General features: G+C 36.2%; 2 protein-coding genes across 2 annotated transcripts; one reads left to right on the top strand and one right to left on the bottom strand.

Moving 5' to 3' along the window:
- Positions 1 to 881: 881 nt before the first annotated feature.
- On the bottom strand, positions 882 to 10,770 carry prep (prolyl endopeptidase). The gene is made up of 15 exons (XM_081378186.1): positions 10,607 to 10,770; positions 9,767 to 9,841; positions 9,547 to 9,680; positions 8,668 to 8,798; positions 8,366 to 8,575; positions 6,839 to 6,960; positions 6,647 to 6,752; positions 6,370 to 6,561; positions 5,550 to 5,747; positions 5,341 to 5,444; positions 4,903 to 5,039; positions 4,701 to 4,795; positions 3,923 to 4,054; positions 3,688 to 3,844; positions 882 to 2,424 (listed from the first exon to the last, which is right to left on the bottom strand). Exons 1-15 carry the CDS (start codon positions 10,646 to 10,648, stop codon positions 2,130 to 2,132), a joined length of 2,130 nt encoding a protein of 709 aa, XP_081234312.1. The 5' UTR covers positions 10,649 to 10,770; the 3' UTR covers positions 882 to 2,129.
- A 1,436-nt stretch (positions 10,771 to 12,206) lies between these two features.
- prdm1c (PR domain containing 1c, with ZNF domain) lies at positions 12,207 to 23,304 on the top strand. The gene is made up of 6 exons (XM_081378124.1): positions 12,207 to 13,801; positions 16,875 to 16,997; positions 18,894 to 19,155; positions 19,459 to 20,228; positions 21,145 to 21,273; positions 21,951 to 23,304. Exons 1-6 carry the CDS (start codon positions 13,619 to 13,621, stop codon positions 22,347 to 22,349), a joined length of 1,866 nt encoding a protein of 621 aa, XP_081234250.1. The 5' UTR covers positions 12,207 to 13,618; the 3' UTR covers positions 22,350 to 23,304.
- Positions 23,305 to 23,459: the final 155 nt, after the last annotated feature.

The raw sequence follows: 23,459 nt of genomic DNA, 5'->3' as shown, positions 1-23,459 counted from the left end.
CTACCTCTCCTCGTTCTCCTCTCCCTCTGCTTATGTCCCTGCTCCCTCCTCGTCCGCGTCCAGATGAAGATGAAATCATGTTCACCGTTTAGGTCACGTATGAATTACAGCTCACACGGAAGTCACTTTCAGAGCAAGCAACTTTCTGTAGGTCAACGCGGTGAATCGACAAAATCCACAATCCAGTACAATTAGAAAAAGACTGAACAAGTATGGCATGTTTGGAAGGGTTGCCAGGAGAAAGCCTCTTCTCTCTAAAAAGAACATGGCAGCACGGCTTAGGTTTGCAAAGTTGCGTCTGAACAAACCACAAGACTTCTGGAACAATGTGCATTGGACAGACGAGACCAAAGTGGAGATGTTTGACCATAATGCACAGCGCCAAGTCACAGTATATCATATATATATATATATATATATATATATATATATATATATATATGTGTGTGTGTGTGTGTGTGTGTGTGTGTGTACCTGTTTTTCTATCCCGGTGGGGACTTGAATGCACACAGACTCATGGGGACTCGTGTCACAGTGGGGACCTGAATTGAGGTCCCCATGGGTACACAAGCTTATAAATCATACAAAATGAGTTTTTTTTGGAAATGTAAAAATGCAGAAAGTTTCCTGTGATGGGTAGGTTTAGGGGTAGGGTTAGTGTAAGGAGATAGAAGATACAGTTTGTACAGTATAAAAACCATTAAGTCTATGGAGAGTCCCCATGAAGATAGTGAACCAGACATGTGTGTGTGTGTAATAGACAAGCTCGAAAAGTCAGTAACAAAATCTTTACACATCATTATAATAACCCTAAAATAGCCATATAGTGATATGAGATAATGCTGAAATTGCTTTAGTTTTTTTTTAGTTTTTTTTTTTTTATCATAGCATTTTATTTTTTGCAAACTGCATTTTTACATTTTATACCACCCCATCCACCATAAACAACCCTACCCAGCCCCAACAAAGCAATCCCCAATCTGATCTAGTTTATTTTTTAATGGGACGTGGGAATGTAATCCTGCCACCAGCCAGCAGAGGAAGACAGCGAGACACTGCAGAAATTCAATTCACACTGATACTGTGAGTAAAACTATGTGATTTGGAGTGTATATATTAGAATCCACATAGACAAGATTAATAATTTCTCTAGTCTTAAAAAATGCATTTAAAATGCTAATTCTGTCTGGCCCAGTGAAATAATCGAATAGTAAACTGAGTTAAAACTGATCCCTTCTGATCTTACTGAACACACACACAGTTCATGTTCAAATGTGTTTTATTGTATTATGTTGTTTGCTTTTCCCTTTAAAGTTAAAACAATCTGCATAAATGTGGAGGTAGAAACGGATTTCTTTCTATAGCTCATTCACACACTCACAAACACTGTAAAGGAATCTCATGTTATGAAACATGCTCAGGTTATATTTCAACTCCAATAAAAATAAATTAATAAACACATTAATGCTGATTTGAATAACCAAAAAATGTGAATGGGAAAGTGTATGTACAGACAGATTACAGTAATGAAAAATAAATTCATAACACTCGACCATCGAAATGTGCTTAACTGTCATTAAAAATAGTGTAACAGAATAAAAATCCTAAAAAACTTCATTTTCTTTATGTGTAATTTACATTAGTTTCTTTTAGTGTTGGGGGTAAAATGTGATCTGAACATGTTTTCATGAGATTCACTCGCAAAATGACTTCTTGATGGGTTGCAGTACAATTGTGTGATCCATAAACTCATCATGCCTTTCCGTCATCAATAAATACAGTTTCAGTAAAGTGCTTGAGAGGTTATGACACTTCACCCCGTGACCTCAGTAATTATAATATTTCCTAAGAACGAGAGCCCAGTGTATCCCGTACACAGCCGTGACGTAGTAAATCGATATGAAATCAGTCATGAATGTAGCTCAGGTTATAGCATTGAAGTCGTTTGAAATGATTTTAGCGTTTCTACTAGAAAGTAACACATCGAATAGTGAAACCGTGGAGGAGTGGGCAAGAAAAGTGAATATTTCAGTGAACAGGAGCGCAAACAGGCGAGGATGAGATCAAACTGTAAGAAGAAAAAACCTGCAGGACTAGAGCTTAGAGGAGGTTTAGAGCCTCGTAACGTTTCATTCGAGCCAGCTGAGGTTCAGGCAGCGAGCGATGAAGGCGTACATGTCCGCCACCTCCTGAATGACTTTACTGGTGGGTTTTCCTGCTCCGTGGCCTGACTTAGTGTCCACGTAGATAAAGAGAGGGTTTGACTGGCCGGGACAGTGACCGATCTCATTCTGCAGGGTGGCGATGTATTTTAATGAGTGTAGCGGCACCACGCGGTCATCGTGGTCGCCCGTCAACAACAGGACAGCGGGATACTGAACCCCGTCCCCTTCTGGAACACGGATGTTGTGGAGGGGAGAATACCTGCAGGATCAGAACGTTTACAGCTCTTTAAATTCATAACAGAGAGTGTTTTTGCAGTCATGTCAGTGATACACAATATAATGCATGCACGACTAAATAAAAGGCTGGTAAAATCTAATAATAAAAAAATAATAAAAATAATAATTCACTATATTGAAAATAATAATCTAATAGTATGAATGCAACATATTCAGTCGGTGTGCTGACATTACACAAATTACATCTAAAACAAATTGTGGGTTATAACCGAACTGGATGAGCAAATCAATAGTATTATTTAAGTTTTAGTAATTTTATTTATATTATATTACAGCATTTATTACTATTTTTAATTACATTTTTCATTTTAGCATTTTACTTGAGGTTATAGCAATTTTATGTGCTTGTATTATTAGTTTCTATATATATATATATATATATATATATATATATATATATATATATTTCTATTTAGTAGAGATGCTCGATTCTGGATAAATTGAGAATCACGATTCTCCCACAATACTATATCGACAACTAAACAAAATAACAAATAAAATTTAAAATATTTCATTCATTAGATTTTTTGTTTTTAATGGGGTTGAATGAATGATTGAATGACGCACTCATAAAGACTTCAATTGTTTCATTACTGGACGAATCAGCGTTTTTGAACGAATTTATTGAATGAATGATTCAATGAAAAATACATTTTTAAGTCACTTGTCTCCACCTACTGGTGTAATTGATACAATAATTAGTTGCTTTCAAAAGGTGATTTACTCTATTTTGATCGCTTCCGTAGACACCAGTGCCTATATTCCAACTATAAACTTCTGTGATCATTTTCATTACTGTAACACAGAAATGATGATACTTTGTGGTTGAAAAGACGCTGTTGTATACCTGTTCGCTGTGTTCGTACTTGTCAGTTTTAATAGACATAGTAAAATTGTTGTAATTTAAGAATAAAACTGATTTCATGCATCTCTACTATTTTAGCTTTGTTTTGTTTTTTTTGAGTTTTAGTCATTTTAGTACTTTTTTCATTATTTCAGTTCGTTACCAAGGAAACATTAATCATTTTCGTTTTTCATCTATTTATATTTTATTTGAGCCATTTTAATTGTTTTGTTTTTTTTAGATTTAGTTAACAACACCAACGCGGTATATTGTAATAAAATAATTTATAAAAGTATATTAATATAATATAATATAATATATATATTTAATATAATATTATATATATCTGTGCATCACTGGACTGAGTGAAAGTGAACTCACTTGATTAACCAATCAAACTGCTCTTTGAGTTCAGAGCAGCCGAAATCAGAGGTCCAAGCGTGCCCGATGGTGAACTTATGAAACTTTAACATGTCCATGACGCCGACCTGAGCCACAGCACAGCTGAACAGATCGGGCCTCTGATTCACACACGCCGCTGCAGGAGACAGGAGACAGGAATCAGTACCAGGAGAATACAAACGTGTGTGTGTGTGCGTGTGTGTGTGTGTCGTACCCACGAGCAGCCCCCCGTTGGAGCCTCCGTTGATGGTGATTTTGCTGGAGGAAGTGTAACCCTCCTTTATTAGATACTCGGCTGCACACTGGAAGTCAGTGAAACAGTTCTGCTTATTTGCCAACATCCCCGCTGCACAGGAACAGAGAAAAGTAAGACACTATTAATGTGAAAGATCAACAGACTGAGTTATGTTCCAAATGCACACTACACATACGGTTTCTGCAGTATGTACACTAGCGTTCAGAAGTTTGGGGTCGATTATTCTCTTCAGCTCACAAGGCTGCATTTATTTGATCAAAATTACAGTAAAACAGCAATAGTGTGAAATATGCTTGCAGTTTTAAATAACTATTTGAATGTATTCTACAATGTAATTTATTCCTGTATTCCAGCATCATTACTCCAGTCTTCAGTGTCACATGATCCTTCAGAAATCATTCTAATATGATGATTTGCTGCTCAATAAACATTTCTGATTATCATCAATGTTGAAAACAGTTAATATTTTTGTGCAAACATATTTTTCAGGATTCATTTACTAATAGAAAGCCACGTTTGATGAATTTAATGCATTCTCGCCGAAAAAAAGTAAACATTTCTTTCAAAATAAAAAAAATCTTATTGACCCCAAACTTTTCAATGGTAGTGTACTATATATATTTTTTATTGTAAGCAGGATATATAATGCATAATATGCAATTTTCTATCTAGTATGCTATTCAAGAACATATGCACAGATCAATTCCTGATTGAGTCCGGAATTACAGTCACATGCCTTTATGCCACGTCTCTCCATATTCTCCTCCTCCTCTGATGTTGGCCACTGCTAAAACTCCTCCCAGATGCCTGACAAATATCAGCCGAGAAACGCTGAAAAGCAAACGGGAACGGGACAGGCGTTTACAGGAACAGGAGGGAGATGCATGTGTGGAGTGTGAGATTGGCTGTGTGTTTTTGTGTTTTGGTGTGGATTGTACCTGTAGCTGGGTGTGATGGAAATATTGAAACCTCCGTATCCGTATAAGAAGGCGGGATGGGAACCATCCAGCTCGATTCCTTTCTTATGGACAATAAACATTGGGATTTGGGTGCCGTCTTTACTGGGATAAAACACCTGTAAGAAACACAAACAAAGTGAAGGTGATTATACCACAGACAGACAGAGAGACAGACACAGAGAGACAGACAGACAGATAGATAGATAGACAGAGAGACAGATAGATAGATAGATAGACAGACAGAGAGAGTGACAGACAGACAGACAGACAGACAGACAGATAGATAGATAGATAGATAGATAGATAGATAGATAGATAGATAGATAGATAGATAGATAGATAGATAGATAGATAGATAGATAGATAGATAGATAGATAGATAGATAGATAGATAGATGTGCAGGTGTGTTGCTGTACCTGAGTGGTCTGGTAGTCAGCAGGATTGATGCCCTTCACTGTGACCTCTCTGAAGACGTGTGGCTTCAGCGGCTCTTTAGTCAGATCACAGTGATAGATGATCGCTGCAGGAAAGCACAGCACATGTCATTCCAGACACACCTGTTACCACATAACCTGACTGTTATTAAAGAGTTATTAAAGTCAGAGGCTCCTGATTCTTGACGGACCTGGAGACAAAAACGAGGTGAAGCTGTAAAAGATCTCAGAGTCTTTCTTCCTCCCAGTGAAGCCCACGATCGAGCCGACGTCCAGCGGAAACGTGCGGATCTCCTCACCCGAGGACAGACGGAACATCTTCAACACGTTCTTCACGTCATGGAGGAAACACACAAACAGGAAACTGGAGTACGTGCAGGTAGCAAACACTGAAAGAGAGAGACAAAGAGAGATCATCATCATAACAAAACACTGACAAAATAATATTCAAAATTAATAAATATAATATACATATAAAATACAAATAGATTTTATACATTTTATATATACATAAAATAATACTACATTATTCAAAATATTATAATGATATATTTAAATTAATAAAGAAACTGAATATTAAAATATACTGTTTTTATGTTGTTTCCACATTAATTTGGAGATTAACTGTGAAATTAATACAATATAAAAAATATGAAAAACTTTAATGTTAAATGTGATTAATCGTGATTAATCACAGACAAAATATGCAATTAATTGGTTAATTTGTTTAATCTATTGACAGCACTAATTAAATATATATATATATAAATAATGACAATTTATATACACACATAAACTCTATAATGTGACAAATTTCTGTAGGATGGGACATTTTTATCCATTTATTTTATTTGATTGAACTGTTAAAAGTGGGAGAAAGTAAATACATTTGAATTAATATATTATGATTTTTTTTGTTATAATACATGCAGATTAATTAGGCACAGTAAGTCCTGTGGCATTCATTAAGAAAGCAAATCTTAAATCTCTAAAAACAGCATCTCAGCTCACCGATGACGTCTTTGTCATGTTGGGGAATGAGCTCTTTCCATTGGCTGGCGGACGGTTGGGCGAAGTCGATGTTGATGAGTCGATACTGAGGAGCGTCCAGGTTGGTTTTAAACGTGAAAACGGTTCCTTCATTTGTGACGTATTCATACTCCGCATCAAAGTTATCGATCAGCTTCACCCATGGCAACAAACCTACCATCAATAAGAGAGAAATGACACACTGGCAGCAGAAAAGAAGCATTTTTGTCTGAATAATAATGTTTCTGTGCGTCTGTACCAGTGATTCCCTGCGGGACGTCGTTCAGGTCACAGTACCACAGTCTATTGACGGGGTCACAGCCCTCTCTGATGGACAACAGCACGTAACGGCCATCATCAGACACCTGAAAACACACACATAATATACCTCAAACATGATCAGAAATGAAGTACCGTCTGTGTGTTACAGAAATGAAGTACCGTTTGTTACCTCAGCACCGCCCATCCATTTCGGCTGATCGGGAAATTCGGCACACAGGACGTCCTGAGACTGAGGGGTTCCCAACACGTGATAGTACAACTTCTGGTGCAGGTTAGTGGACGTCTCGGTGCCTGAGAGACAGACAGAGAGAGTTTGATTAAGATCTCCTACCAGTGGTTTTATTGTTCACTATAACTAAACTACTAAAAATTGTTTTTGGTAATTGAAATAAAAATTAGGGCTGTCAAGCGATACAATTAATCTAATTAATCGCACATAAAATTTGGCTGAGAAATTACCCCCAAAAAGATCATTTAAAGTCATTATTGTGTTAAATGAGAAAAGTATCACATAAAACATTACAAAAAGTAGCTTTAGAAAGAAATATTATATTTTATCTACATAGAATTTATTACACAAACTTTTTAGGCTTCAACTGCCATGATGGCGAGTAAATGATGACAATTTTCCTTTTTGGGTGAACTATACCTTTAGTTTATACTGTGTCTTATTTTAGTCTTTATTCTAAACTGTTTTAATTATTTTTAGTTCTTTCTCGTTTCTTTATTTTAAACTGTTCTTTATTCTAAACTGTTTTAATTATTTTTAGTTCTTTCTTGTTTCTTTATTTTAAACTGTTTTGTATATTCTTATTTCTTCTGATTATTTTTAATAGTATGTAAAGCACTTTGAATTACCATTGTGTATGAAATGTGCTATATAAATAAACTTGCCTTGCCTGCCTTGCCTTAATGGGTTTTTTATTAATATGTAAATATGAGTAAGTCATTGAGTCATTCATTCATTCGATTCATTCAATGGCTCTCTTTATGAATAAGCCATTGAACCATTGGTTCCCCGATTCGTTCAAAACGCAAACTCATTCAGAAACACTGCTGTGTTGCTCGGAGAAGCACAGTCGGCTTTATATGTTTTTATAGGTAACAAAAACAGACAATATTGTGTCTAAAATATAGCAGAATATAAACTTCTTATTGATTGAACTGTTGTATAAATTCAGTATCACATTTGAACTTGTGCTATTCGGGACAAAAACAGCACTCGTGTGATATTACACTCATTACTCATGTGATATTGCTTAACTATATCATATGATATAAATATGAGACAAAAACTCATACAGGGGCATTTTTGCCCAATATCTTGAATTTTAGGGTCATTCTAACTGCATTTGTTTCCCTGCTTCATGAACGTCACCATCAACTTTATGAAATGTAAGATGTCCCAGGTAGGTCTGGGGCAGATGCGTTAAATGCGTTAATAATTTTCAACGTTATTTTTTTCCATAACTAATTTATTAAATGAACGGGTTAAATCGGCAGCCCTAATTAAAATAAATGTAAGTTAAATAGAAATATTAAAAAAAAAAAAAAAAAAAAAAAATACTAAAACATATAAAAAAAAATGAATGCTAATGCAAAATATTTATATATAGTATATAATATTACTTAAATAACATGTATCTCACACCTGCATGTGTGAATTTGTGTATCACGCGTGTTTGTGTGTGTTTACCGTCACTCTTGCCGTCCTGCTCGGGGTAAGAGTTGTAGAAGAGTCCCTTTCCATCGTGAGTCCAGGACATGCAGGTGAACTTGACCCTCTCCAGCTGATCCTCCAGAAGCACGGCGCCGTCCACACGGAGGAACCGGATCTCGACCCAGTCCGAGCCGCTGGCGCTAGTCCCGTACGCCAGGTACTCGCCATCCTCAGAGAACGCATAACCTGCCAATGAGCTGCAGGCTTTAGCTGACACCCACACACTGCAGAAACACACCTCACACGCTTCATGCAACTAACACAGATTCATCCAGCACCTCGTAAAGCAACCGTCCCGTCCTCGGAGAAGGTGTTTGGGTCCAGGAACACGCTGGGTTCTGCCTCAAGGTTCTCCTGCATGTACATAACACTCTGGTTCTGCAGACCCGTGTTGTAAAAGTGAAAATACCTACAGGAGAGGGGGAAGATGTTCCTTAGTGCTTCCAAAAACAAGTTTGGGGTCGGTAAGATTTGTTAATGTTTTATTTGATCAAAAATACAATAAAAAAAAATCAACAATACAATTAAAATGTAATTTATTCCAGTGATCAGAGCTGAATTTTCAGCATCATTACTCCAGTCTTCAGTGTCACATGATCCTTCAGAAATCATTCATTTCTATTTCAAATAAATGCTGTTCATTAGAATTTTTTTTTATTCATTAAAAAATCCTGAAAATCACAGTTTCCACAAAAATATTAAGCAGCAAAAAAGAAAAAAGAAAATCCACACTGATAATAATAAGTACTATTATTAATAATTGCATCAGCAAATCATCATATTAGAGTGATTTCTGAAGGATCATGTGACACTGAAGACTGGAGTAATGATGCTGAAAATTCAGCTTTGATCACAGGAATAAATTACATTTTAAAATATACTAAAAAAAGCAAACAGTTATTTATATTGCAGCCTTGGTGAGCAGAAGAGACGTCTTTCAAGAGCATAAAAAATTCTTAATTATTCCAAACTTTTAACCAGTAGTCTGCATGCTTGAAAATACAAAATAAGAGCTCTGCGAGAGCTGGGTTTAAGGAACATCTGACACTTTCAAAACAATGTGTATTTTAAGGTTTATTCTGTTGGAATGCATTGATTTCCATTGTTTGCGCATTATTACTGCAAAGACTCTTTCCGCTGGTTGTCCTCGGCCTCACCTGTTCCCGCGTTTGAAGGGACAGCTGTATTTGGGGTAGTCATAGAGTTCAGTCATGCGATCCTTAAAGACGTCTCTGACCGCACACTGCTCCAGGAACGGCAGGGTCAGCTGATTCTGAGCGTTCACGAAGGCCTGGCAGAGACGGAAAGAGTCGTGTCTCAGATACACTGGGTCAGATGTTCACGAGGAGAGTGGAGAGGTGTTGTGTGTGAGATCACCTGTGTTTTCTCACTGTCGGGATCCTCCAGCCAGCTGTACGGGTCAGGAACTTTACAGCCATGATAGTCGTCCACCTGATAACACACACACACACACGCGTCACATGAGCAGTGAGGTCACCATGGCAACATGACCACATCACTACAGGTGGAAACCTGTTTCTGTTTGGCAAAATTAATAATGCTTGTCAATTATCAATTTCTCTCAAGAACATAAACATGTCTTAGTGATTATGAACTTATAACAGTATATATGTACAGACACATTTTCTAAGGAAAAATAATGTCAGAATGACACAAGGTAATTTCTCAAGTAAATGACTAGGACCTCCACTCATTCTTTCTTTCTTTATGTTTTATCAGTCTCTCATAAGTTAATTTACTCATTCACCCTTCTATTTTCATTAATTCGCTCAGTCTTTCATGGGTGAATTATAATCCCAGCCATTCTTTCTTGTATTTATTTATTCCAGTATAAATTCATTCATTTATTCACCCACCCATCATCATTCCTGTATGCATTTTATCCATTCTTTATATATAAATACATATATATTATCTAATATAGTAGAACTATATCTAATCTTACCTTCATCCATCTATTATTCATTAAAGAAATTATTAACATCAAACTTCATTCCATTAATTTATACAGTCTCTCGTGCCTTGATTTATTCTTTCAGTCAATCGTTTATATATTTGTCAATTATTTATTTATCTGTCAGTTATTTATTTATCGATCCATTCGTTCCTTCTTTTATCCAATTGTTCTCATTCATTCATCCTTCCATCTATTCATTCATGTGAGTTACTCTTTCTCTCTATTATTCAGTCACTCACCACTGATTCGTCTCTATAGGCGTTTGGATACTGGAAAGCCATTATTCAGTGATCTTCAGAGCTGATGAACAGATGAAATAATGATATGATGAAATTAAAGGAGACGAGTGTCGGGGAGTTCAGTGTGTTTGAGAGCCGCAGCACAATGTCCGGAATCAACAGGAAAAGAATCCTTGCAAAGACAAACACGCCGAGGGGAAAGAGCGCTGAACTCACCACAGCGCCCTCTGCTGGTAGAGTCAGAAACACGCCGAGGGGACACAATGACGCACGATTTAACATGAACAAATATATACTAATTAATATCTATGAGCTATGTCTATTATATGCAGCATCTGTTGTGTCTGTTGTTTTGTGCAGTATATTTTCTTCTATGTACTGTGTATGGTGTGGCACGGCGTTGTAAACAAACAAACAAAAACTCGCGCGCGCGCGCCCAATTCGATGATTTTGAGTGAATACGACATTAATAACGTTCTGTTTATCACATGAATCATTCAAAATTATTCGGAAGACTTGAAATAATGCACAGGAACCATATCGGCTTCTTTTATGGTACCTTTATGAACTTTATGGAGCTTGACAGTTGACCATCCCCTCATCATTCTCATGAGGGTGAGTAAATGACAGAACATTTTTATTATTATTTGACGTAACTAACGTTATTTCTTTCATAATGCTTTTGCAAAGCTAGGAAAGCCCATTTCTGCCACATAAGTAAAATCATGTTTTGGCTACTTAGTTATTATGACATAAAAATTTTGACGAAAATTTCGAAATTATGACATGCTTGTTCATAAAAGACATACTAGGCTATATCACAATTATGAGATTTTTTTTTTTTAAATTGACATACTAAGTCAAAATTATGAATTAGTCATAATTACAAGGTAAAAAAGTCGAAATTATGACATGCTAATTTACAAATGTCATACTATATCACAATAATGAGATACACATTTAAAATTATGACATACTGAGATAAAAAAATTGAAAAATATGATATTAAAGGTTGAAATTTGGACTTTCTCTGTAATATTTATGACCTTTTAAGTCAGAATTTCGACCTTTCATCTCATAATTATGACTAAGTATGTCATAATTTTGAGTTTTATATATATATGATACATAATTATGATTTACAAAAGCATATCTTTTCTTATGTGGCGGAAAGGGTTTCCATACAAAGTTGTTTGATTAATTTATTGATTGATTGATACTTAAAATGGATTGTTCTGTAAGTTTTGCAACACAAAAATCAACCAAAACGTATAGGAACAATATTTTGTATACGTCACGTGTTTTCTTCATTAGAATATACAGTTTTTGTTTAATTTGCAAGTAGGCTATCAGCTAAATTAATACATGTAAATGCTGTGGGGGGTGGTTCACTATATTCAGCACTGATCATGAGAATTGTATGAACAAAATGAACAGGTCTGAGATGTCATTTAGAGACCATGTGAGCTCTTGCAAAACGCACACTTGAAGAGAGGAAAAGAGCGAGACGCACAGAAGGGGTGGAGGAAGATATCAGGGTGGAGTTTGTCAAGTGATGTGTGAATGAAAACGAAGGTTTCTACACATTCAAGACAGAGAAACAGAGGTAGAGAACTTGACTGCAAGCTCCTCTTACAGACAGCTGGAGAGAAACGCACACTGACTCATCTCAAACCATCACAGTAAGTCCTCATTTGACTCTATTTGAACCTCGTGTGAGCAGCGTATGAATCAGCTGAAGCTCCGTCTGAAGGAAACCTCTTCGGCTCAGATGTGTTGCGGTCACAGCTCTGTATGTGTGAACGAGAACTCTGCTCTTTTATTGAGTTTCATTCTCACTGGTTTGGATTCCCACATCAAACTGACATGACACTTACCTGTCAAACGTGTGCTTTTGATCAGATCGGAGTAAAAAAAGATTAGTAAAATTTTTGCATTTCTTAGAGGACACAATATTGTCTCTAAAATTCTTTAGGAGAAATAAATATAGACACAAATGAGACATTTGTTGACATGCAGAACAGTAAATGTATAGAGCTATAAAATAAATGTGAAGAGCAGATTGTTTTGATTGCAAATTATTATTGGAAAATCTCCATTTGAGCACCAATTTCCGTTATCAGAACGTTCCTGCAAGGTTCTCTCAAAGTCATGAACTTCCAGTAACATTAATAAAATGTTTGTTCAAAAACATATTTTTTACATCATTCATGAAGTGTTTTTTTTTCTAGGACTTTTGTTTTTTAAATGTTATTACTTGTTGCAGAATGTACAGAGAACATTTAAAAGTAACGTTCCCATAATGTTTGGATGCTTTGAACATTCAGAAATTTCCATAACTTAATGGTAAAGTTAGTAAAGCGTTCTTGGAATATGTTTTTGTTAGCTTGGTCATTTGAGTTTTGTCTTTTCAATGGCTCATTTTCTTTGGTGACTAGTAAAAGATTCAAGTGTTCAATCACATTCACTTTACTAATGGAAATGTTGGTTAGTTAGTTACTGTAAAGTTAGCAATCACTTACATTTTGTTCTTTGTTTATAATCAAATTATGAATAATAATGAAGTCAAATGAGTGAATTCAATTACTATTTATAATCTTTTTATATATATATGAAGAGTTCAGATGCAAAAGCCTCTAAGTGCCATCTGAAATTTTCTTCTAGAATGATCATTTTTATAAAGCTTGTATATTTAAGTTCAGTAATTTCACTTAAATGTCTATTATTAGGTAATTTGCATTGCCACTTAAGTGAAATTATTTAACTTAAATATACGAGCTTGATAAAAATGATCATTCTAGAAGAAAATTTCAGATGGCACTTCATATATTTACACTTCTATTTTAAATCATGCATGTCATTTTTGCCAGTAGCAAACAGTCAGAACACACTAGCGACTGCATGGGAAATAGAGAAAAAGTTGTTTGAAATTACACTGATAATTATGTGTACCATTTTTCTCTCTGTCTGTCTGTCTGTCACACACAGGTATAATCTCAACCCGGTTTTATTATGCCATCAAAAACCCTCACCGCCACAGCAAACGAGAGCATCGCTGTGCAAACTGAGGAGAGTGTGGATGTGACACACACCTGTCATGCTAAAGATCAATGTGAGATGTTCTTTGACGAGTGGAAGGAAACCAGAGCTCAGACATCATTACCCAGAAACCTCAGATTTACACATCACAATCAGGTACACACATACATACATGTACACTGGCTACAAACTGGATATATTTGGATGCTTAAATTGAAATAAAATAAAATAAATGTTAACTGAAATAAAATACGGGCCAAGCACAAAAAAGTCATGATGAGTTATACAAGCATGGCTGGGAGCATCAGACCAACTGCGACAATGAGTAATTAAAGACATTTTTATATGATTTTAGTCAAAATAGCTGAAAATTTTAAAATTCAGTCACATGCAATATGATTTAATTGCTTATGCCATTTAACCAATAGGTGGCGCTATTACTAAATTAAGCTGTTGTGGTCAGTGTGAGGTGACGATGACATGTACAAAGTTTGGTGTCAATATGTCAAACCATTGCAGAGATACAGCCTCAGAATCTGCTGGACACCATGCCTTCATATTTGTTGATTATTAGAAAATGGTTTGGTCTATCAAATAGCTTTTAATAACTTTTTTGCTGGTATAGGCTGAAGATGATCTGAGCCGAGTTTGGTAAAAAAATCGGACCAATAGTCTAGAAGGAGTTTGAAAAAGTTGTTTTTCAAAGAAATTCAAAATGGCCGACAGCAGTTTCAATCATTGTTCTTGGTATGTATCGAGGAATCTAACAACACCAGTTACATTAAAATAGGCTAAATTAATCAAAAGCTATTCGCATTTTTAGAAATCTCATTGTAATTTCTGACCACAAGGAGGCGCTTTTTGAGTACCTTCAGGGCAAGGTGCTTATGACACATACCGAGTTCATACAATACAGCATTTTATGACAAAATTTAAAATGCAAGGGAAAATTTGGTATCATTCGACTAGATATGCTTCACTGAATCAAGTTTTGGAATTCAGAGACCAGTTTTTTGGGCAAACCATTCATAAGTTTTATTAAAATTTTTATTTTTTTCATATCTCTTGACCAGTAGGTGGCGCTGTGCCAAAACGCTGCAAGTTGCCTCAGGTCATGCTTGAAATTACATGTACCAAGTTTGGTCTTATTACTCCAAATCATTGCGGAGATACAGCCTAATTTTGGCGTGCTCTTGTTCACATTTGTTTGCACGTTATTCGAGAAGGGTTTGGTTTTTTCGATTAAATCTTTTAATGTTTTTTTGCCATCATAGTCTGAAGATGATCCGAGCCAATTTTGGTGAAACTTTTCATGACCAAAAATGACGTCCTAGGGTGCAATCGAATCATCTTAAGCCAATGAAAAAGAGGAAACCATTTTGTTTCTAGCCCAATGGTTACTGAAGTTATTAAAATTAATGTCAGTGCAAATTTGGACAGTTTGTGGCACATGTGATGGCGAGTTAGAGAGTTAGTGCTCTGGGCTGTGTCCGAAATCGCTTAAACCCTTAAATAAAGCACTATTTGAGGGGACAGTCATTAGTAATGGTGTCCGAAACCATAGTTGACATTATCGAGTGCACTCATTCAATCCCATAATGCACCACAATAACTAGTGACCAACTGATGTACGCTCAATGGCTATCATCATTTTCCCACTAATGGTTCTATGGGCTGACATAGACTTCAAGAGAGGAAGAAGAAAACATTTACATGCTCAGATTATTTAGATTAACTTAAATAACTAAAACTAAATAAAAAATGGCAAAATGAAATAACTCTGGTATGTCAGAAAACATATGAGGCTAGGGCACTTGAGAATTTAGAAAATATAAAAAGCCTTTATTTTTTCATGGCTTTGACATTTTGAAAACACTCACATGTAACCACACACTAACACACTGCAGCTAATAAGCCTTCATCAGGGTGTCTGTCACACTGGTATGTCATTGCGTTAGGTACAAAATATTAAATAAGTTTCAATTCATTGTAAAGAACGATATCACAAGCACAACTCTTCAAGATTTGAAATGATAAACCAATACATGTGTGATAATGTGATGAACTCTGCTATGAACTGACTTTATACATCCACTAAACTCACTAAAGCACATTTCACATTTAAATGCTCTTGCACAAATATGCTCTATATTTCAAAGTATTCACTGTAGGGGAATTTACAGTTAAGACCCGAGGACCAAAGATTATGAATGAAGACCAGGAGTCAGACATGCAATCAATTAAACAACATTTTACTTAAGAATAGTTCATCAGCAGAAGTTAGCTTCACACTCAGCAAGGAGTTCGTAGGCCGCTCTGCGCACACACTTATTACAGCAGAAATTATACTCTCACACAGGTCACTAAACTGCGTCATCACGTCAGGTTTTGATTGGTTAAGGCATAGATAAACAAAGTGACCAACTGATGCCACAAATCTGTGTTCCTATGCTCTAGTTTGTTTGTCAGCTGTTCATTTCATTTCCCCTGTGTGCCAGTTGCTCACCTCACGATCAAAGGATACTGACACACACACACACACACACACACACACACACACACACACACACACACACACACACACACACACACACACACACACACACACACACACACACACACACACACACACACACACACACACACACACACACACACATACACCTACCTTCTTCAAGCTTTGAGTTGGTTGAGCTCTAGCTCTGATCAGGGAACTTTCCCAAAACATACTGATGTACTTTCTCTCAGTAAGAGGTTCAGACGATATTCGTCATTATTCTCTTGTGATTGAAGATGAAAAGTAGAGTAAATGCTTTGACTGTCACGTAGGAGACATAACACAGGCTGCCATGGTCAGGTAGAAAAGTAAATATATGTTTTAACATGTGTTGGGTGCTTCTCTCAAAAACAAGGAGAGAGCATGCTCAGTGAACAGACTGTATTTCTAAAACTACCTAAATCTCATAAGCTTGAAGATGTCATTCAAATCATTTAATATTTAGAAGGATAAATAGTGATTAATAACTTAATTACAAACCATTCAAAAGGATATTGAAGCGGCATAACATAGCAACATTTTTTAAAAATTGTACAAGGCACTTTAATGGGAGACAGACCTGTCTGAGTAGTAATCTGTAGTCTGGGCTTAATTTATCACCACACACATTTGGTTTTGCTGCATATAGTTTTTGTGTAATGCTTTTCTTATTTTCTGCTATTGTGCTGTTAGAAGGTGCTGGGTGTTTTCACCAGAGAGGTCATTCCCGTAGGGACTCGGTTCGGCCCGATGCAGGGAGAACATCTCCACCCTGAAGACATGTCTGCAAACATCAACCGGAAACACATCTGGATGGTAAGTCTACAGATAAAGATAAGAAGAGTGTGTGTGTGTGTGTGTGTGTGTGTGTGTGTGTGTGTGTGTGTGTGTGTGTGTGTGTGTGTGTGTGTGTGTGTGTGTGTGTGTGTGTGTGTGTGTGTGTGTTTTTGTGAGATCGAAAACCATTCTGAGTCATTGAGGTTCATATTTACAAGTCATGTTTCAGGGGTGTGTGTACTCATGTTGGGTTTCTCTGACGCACTGCTCCTCGCTTACATGTGCCAGTAAAGACACACTTGTATCTCACACACTGACTCAGCAAGGAAGTGGCTGACAGGAGGTCGCACACACACACACAAACCGAGAACAAGGTTCCCAGAAAACCTTAATAGAACATTCTGATGCATTTGCAGCTCCATTGATTTCACACTTCAGAAATTCAGTCAGTTAATTTGCTCAGGGTTAAATTAATGGGGCAAAATGATCCACACAACTCTAAATGTCAAATTGTCAAAATTTATAACATGCAATTATGGTTTGAATATATTATATTATGAATATAATCAATATTATGATTTGATTTTATAGGTAATGTACAATGCATAATAAACACTACTGTTTAAAAGTTTGGGGTAAGTTGGACAGTTTTTTAAGAAATGAATACTGTTATTTAGCAAGGATGCATTAAATTGCTCAAAAGTGACAGCAAAGACATCTGAAAATACTTCCGGGTTTCTACTGATACAAAGCTTAATGCTAATCGGTGAAGTCTCCCTTTAAATGTTAATAACTTCAGTTACCATTGGGCTAGAAACAAAATTGTTTCCTGTTTTTCATTGGCTTAAGATGATTCGATTGCACCCTAGGACGTCATTTTTGGTCATGAAAAGTTTCACCAAAAAGTTACATAAGATTTCAAATCATTTCAAATAAATGCTGTTCTTTTAAAACTTTATATTAATGAAAGAATTCTAAAAAAATTATGATTCCACAAAAATATGAAGCAGCACAACTGTTTTCCACATTGATAATTATTAGAAATGTTTTTTAAGCAGCAAATCATCATATTAAAATGATTTCTGAAGGATCATGTGACACTGAAGACTGAAGAGTAATGATGCTGAAAATTCAGAAATGCATCACAGGAATAAATTACATTTTTAAAATATTCAAATAGAAAACAGCTATTTTAACTTAATATTTCATAATATCACACTTTTTACTGTATTTTTGATCAATTAAATGCAGCCTTGGTGAGCAGAAGGTACTATACAGTATTTTAATGATTATATGTAGATTAAATAGTATTTGACATAGAATAAATAAATACACCAATATAAAAATGTAAATAAAATTGCCCTTGAAAATTGAATCTACAGGGTTAAATATTTCTCTAAATGGAAATGAATTTGCTCTCTCTATATGACTACATCGTATGCAAAGTAAGTTCATAAATGTGCAAGTCTAATCTCTTAAGTTCAATATTAGACAGGATGAACTAAACTGAAAAAAGAAAGAAAGAGAGAAAGAGAAAGACCGAGAGAGAGAAACAGGTGTCATCAGGTCAAACTGACGGACTGTTCAACCAGCAGCTAACAGACTGAATCAACAACTCAACCACAAGCTCTCACTTTCACACAGTCGCTCGCACAAATAGATGTGCACTTTAAATCTGAGAGCAAAAGCCTAATGCGACGCGGTTTCGTTTCCTAAACCCTTCAGAATGCTTATTAGAGGTGTTTGCTAAGCATCTATTACTAATGCTCATCCCAACATACATTTTTTTGCAAAAATGCAAAATGTTGGATGGGTGATAAAAAAGCAAAAAAATCACATTGAAGAAGTTAACTTGATGCTTTAATGCATAATTATTAATCTTCTGTTAAAATGTCAATGCTGATTCTTTTTTCTTTTTTTTTTTTTCTTGCTCAGATCTTCTCGGAGGGGCGTTTACATCACTTCCTGTCTTGTGAGGATGAGAGTGACAGCAATTGGATGTGCTTTGTAAATTCTGCCCTGTCTCCTTGGCAACAGAATCTTGCAGGATTCCAAATTGGAATGCAGGTATACTTCTATGCAGTGAAGGATCTAATGCCGGGGGAGGAGCTACTAGTGGGGCGGAGCTTAGAATACAAGCGGCCAATGAGCACCAGCCTCAGAACTCCCTGTCTGAAGCAGCCACCTCCAACACACCGTGAGTGACAGCCACGACCAATTTCATGCTATTCTGATTGTCAAGAGCACTGAACAAACACATTGAATAAATGTATTTAATTTTATCAATAATATATTGTGCTGTTTAATGGGATTTCAGCCTTAAATTGAACTTAAATTGCTTTCATTTCATTGGAAAGACTGTTGTGATGGCTGTGTGTTTGTCACAATGGTTCTTTTATTTTGAATCATTTTAAACTTTCTTGTTAAATATATTATATAAGTATTTTTCTTTTATTTTAATCATTCTCTCAAATGTTTTCTGAATAATGTCCTGCTTTAGCTCATTCTCAAGATAAAGATCAAGTGAGGAAGAGAAAGAGAGGTTATACCGTCACTGAGATCCTGGATCTGAATCCATGGACTGATCATCATCACATTCAATCTCCGCTTATCACACGATCTAAATATGGGGAAAAGGTGACCAGAGACCTGCAGAATCCTAAATTACCTCCATCTTTGATGACTAATAGCATCTCTGACATTCCTTTAAACGTAGGAGGACATGTATACACCCCTGCTATCCCACAATCCTCTATGCCAAGATATATATGGCCTATTATTCAATATGTGCCTTCACATCAGCCAATGGGATTTGGCCGAACAACAGCACACATGTCCCATAATATTCCCCTTCCACTAATCCACATGCATCCATCTCTTTTAAGTCAAACATCCAAAGAGAATCACCTTTCATTAGCGTTGACCAATAGAGGCGACCTCAAAATCGATGTGAGAGACTCTACAGTGAGAGACACAAAACCTAAAGACCTAAAGATGTCACGTAACCAACCACCAACACTCGGCAATGCAACCGATCCCTCTCCTGCTGAAGTATCCAATGCGGATGACATCACAGCTAAGAGAGACGCGCCTGAGATGAGTGTGGCTTCCCCAGGTGTCTCCTCCTCCGTCACACACGCCACAGAGTCTCAGAAGAGACAGACTGCAGGGTACAAGGCTTTACCGTATCCACTGCAGAGACAGAACGGAAAGATCCAGTATGAGTGTAATGTGTGCGGGAAGAACTTCAGTCAGCTGTCAAACCTGAAGGTACGTGGATAATTTTCTTTGGTGAATCGCTACAGTGAGTGGTTCAAAACTAGATGTCTGAGATGATGATTTCATTATTTTTATTTGATGGTTAAACCACTTCACATTTTTAGATATTTTTTAAATCTAGACCAGTTTAAATGATATAAAAATGGAATATTAATATATAAAAATATATTTTTATATTAATAATATTATTTTATGTTTTTTTATATATATATATATATATATATATATATATATATATATATATATATATATATATAGACATATTATGGAGCCCCTATGGTGATGGAATAAAATATGAGATGGGTATAAAAAAATTGTGAAACTTTGCTTTTGCTCGCAAAACTTTTGAGAAATCAAACGCATTGAAATACTTTTTATTCCTCCCAATTCATATTTTGTAATATATACTTTGGTCGGTAAGATTTTTGTATCTTTTTAAAATATGTCTCTTCTGCTCACCAGGGTTGCATTTATTTGATCAAAAATACAGTAAAAATATTGTGAAATATTATTACAATTTGAAATAACTGTATTTTTAAATTATATTAGAAAATGTAATTTATTCCTGTGATGCAAAGCTGAATTTTCATCATCATTACTCCAGCCTTCAGTGTCACATGATCCTTTAGAAATCATTCTAATATGATGATTTGCTGCTCAAGAAACATGTATTATTATTATTATCAATGTTTAAAACAGTTGCTGCTTCCAATTTTATGTGGAAACTGTAAAAAAAAAAACATCAGGATTCTTTGATGAATAGAAAGTTCAAAAGAACAGCATTTATTAGTTTTTTTTAACATTATAAATGTCGTTACTGCCACATCCTTGCTAAAAAAACCTACTTACTGACTTACTGTATTCAATATTTATTTATTTTTCTTCTTTTTTTTCACTAAATGTCCAGGTGCACTTGAGGGTTCACAGTGGTGAGAAGCCGTACAGGTGTGAGATCTGCAGGAAGAACTTCACCCAGCTGGCTCACCTCCAGAAGCACATCCAGGTTCATACGGGAGAGAAACCACACGAATGCCATGTAAGAACACACAGAGGATCAGATCACAGCTTTCTAGGGCCCTGTTAACACCTGGTATTAAGATGTGTTTTGGTCGATCGGATCACAAGTGGACGACGCTAAATACAGGTGTAAACGGTAAAAAAATGTTTTGAGCTCGTCCACTTTCGACCATGTGTTCAAAAGACCATCTACTCTCCGTCTACTGACCTAATGTGGGAACATCATGGGAAGAGCGCGAGCCAGACGGGATTTAAACTTTGTCGTCTGAAGACCCAAGTTTGGTTTGAAGCTGAAAAACGTACCAAGCTCAATGTTCTCACACCATTCCTGATGTCTAACACACACTCACAGCGTTCGGCTGGTCTTGTGACTATCAGAGCAGAAACTAAAGCTGATGCTCTCTGTGTGTTTTCCCGTCTCCTTTCGTGTTCATATGTAAATTGCGCGAGCTTATTTTGTCCATTAGTTTGAAAGATCTGAAAAAGCCCATACATAGAGCCTCCGCCTCGAAGAAATCAGGACAGAAATGGTTCAAAGTAGACAAAAGAGACGGATTTAAACACCAGGTGTAAACGGGAATGTGTCTCCCTCGTGTACTTGTGATCCGATCGACCAAAACGCATCTTAACACCAGGAGTAAACGGCCTAGGAGAGACAAAGGAGATGTAATTTGCTGTGCTGTGTCTCGTGTGCAGGTGTGTAACAGGCGTTTCAGCAGCTGCAGTAACCTGAAGACTCACCTGCGCCTGCACTCAGGTGAGCGGCCGTACGTGTGTAAGCAGTGTCCCGCCAGCTTCACCCAGCACATCCACCTGCGCCTCCACAGACGCCTGCACGCCACCTCACGCTCACACCAGTGCCCGCGGTGCCCTCGCAGGTACACACACCTGTGCAGCCTACAGATCCACCGCCAGCAGTTCTGTCCCGCCTCCAGCGGCACAGGCTCCGCCTCTCAGCTGGACTCAGCCAATGACGAGATCGAGAGGTTTGACCTCAGCGAAGGTGCAGAGAGCCTTGAGGTTGATATGGAGGCGGAGTCTATAAAGAGGATGTGTCAGGTGATCTGGACTCAGGTGCTTGCTGGGAGGCAGTAGAACAGGTCCAGATAATACAAGAATGAATTGGGTTTCTAAAGGGTTTCAACAAGAAAGTGATATTTGTAAGAGATGCTGATTTCCTGTTTTATATATGTGTTTCATTTATATATTATACATACATTTTTAGTTGTTTTTGTTTGTACTTGACTGGCTTATCATTTAAAAAAATTATAAAATGATTCTGTTAATTATATACACTACCATTCAAACGTTTAGGGTCAGAAATTAATAATGTTTAAATTAATTTTAATCTGTAAGGATGTATTAAATTGACCCAAAGCAATAGTAAAAACATTTATACATAGATTTCTGCTTCAAATGAATGCTGTTCTTTTGAACTTCTATTTATCAAAGAATCCCATATTAAGCAGCACAACTGTTTTCAACATTGATAATGATTTCTGGATCATGTGACACTGAAGACTGGAGTAATGATGCTTCAAATTCAGCTCAATATATATTTAAATAGAAAACAGCTTTGAAAATTTGAAATGGTAATAATATGACCCCAAACTTTTGAATGGTAGTGTGATTGTCATTCAATATTATACAATTTATTACATTTTGCATATTTGAATAATGTCTGGGTTTAAGTTTAATTTTTCTAACTGAAAGTCCAAAATGATCATATTTTTGTAATATCTGTTAATTGAACAAGCAAAGTCAATAAAACAACACAAATAAGTTATGCTTTCAGACAAGAGTTGACTATATGATGATGGTATATTTTAAGTATGAACTATTCTCAGGGCAAGAGTATTTTCATAAATGTCAAGTTGGAGAAAGCTGGCACGTGTTTTATATGTTGTAAATATATATAATTTATTAGTGCAATATCTGTTACCCAAAACAGTGGTTTAATATTTGTATATGGTGGCTTTTCAATTTGTGCTATATCTTGATTTTCTTTCATGCTTTGCTATTTAAACAACCATTAAATAGAGACTATACTACATTTTAAATACATGTGTCACGTTTTTTTAATCCTTAGGTGTGTGTGTGTGTGTGTGTGTGTGTGTGTGTGTGTGTGTGTGTGTGTCCAGCGGATATCACGTTTCTCTTGTGTTGTCCAACAAAACAGCATCTGTTTGTAAACATCCGGGTCAC

This window comes from Scardinius erythrophthalmus (assembly GCF_964197995.2).
Source record: "Scardinius erythrophthalmus genome assembly, chromosome: 11".
NCBI classification, from domain to species: domain Eukaryota; kingdom Metazoa; phylum Chordata; class Actinopteri; order Cypriniformes; family Leuciscidae; genus Scardinius; species Scardinius erythrophthalmus.
Note: the sequence above shows the minus strand (reverse complement) of the source record. Positions and strands in the feature narration are given on the sequence as shown.

Excerpts from the sequence above, each read along its gene's own strand:
- prep (XM_081378186.1), bottom strand. The coding sequence starts at position 10,648 with ATGGCTTTCCAGTATCCAAACGCCTATAGAGACGAATCAGTG. Across the intron at positions 6,562-6,646 it reads CGTCCCGCAGGGAATCACTG|GTTTGTTGCCATGGGTGAAG; the intron begins GTACAGACGCAC and ends TATTGATGGTAG. Across the intron at positions 4,055-4,700 it reads TGGAGAGACGTGGCATAAAG|CGGGGATGTTGGCAAATAAG; the intron begins GCATGTGACTGT and ends GTTCCTGTGCAG.
- prdm1c (XM_081378124.1), top strand. The coding sequence starts at position 13,619 with ATGCCATCAAAAACCCTCACCGCCACAGCAAACGAGAGCATCGCTGTG. Across the intron at positions 19,156-19,458 it reads GCAGCCACCTCCAACACACC|CTCATTCTCAAGATAAAGAT; the intron begins GTGAGTGACAGC and ends GTCCTGCTTTAG. Across the intron at positions 21,274-21,950 it reads AGAAACCACACGAATGCCAT|GTGTGTAACAGGCGTTTCAG; the intron begins GTAAGAACACAC and ends TCTCGTGTGCAG.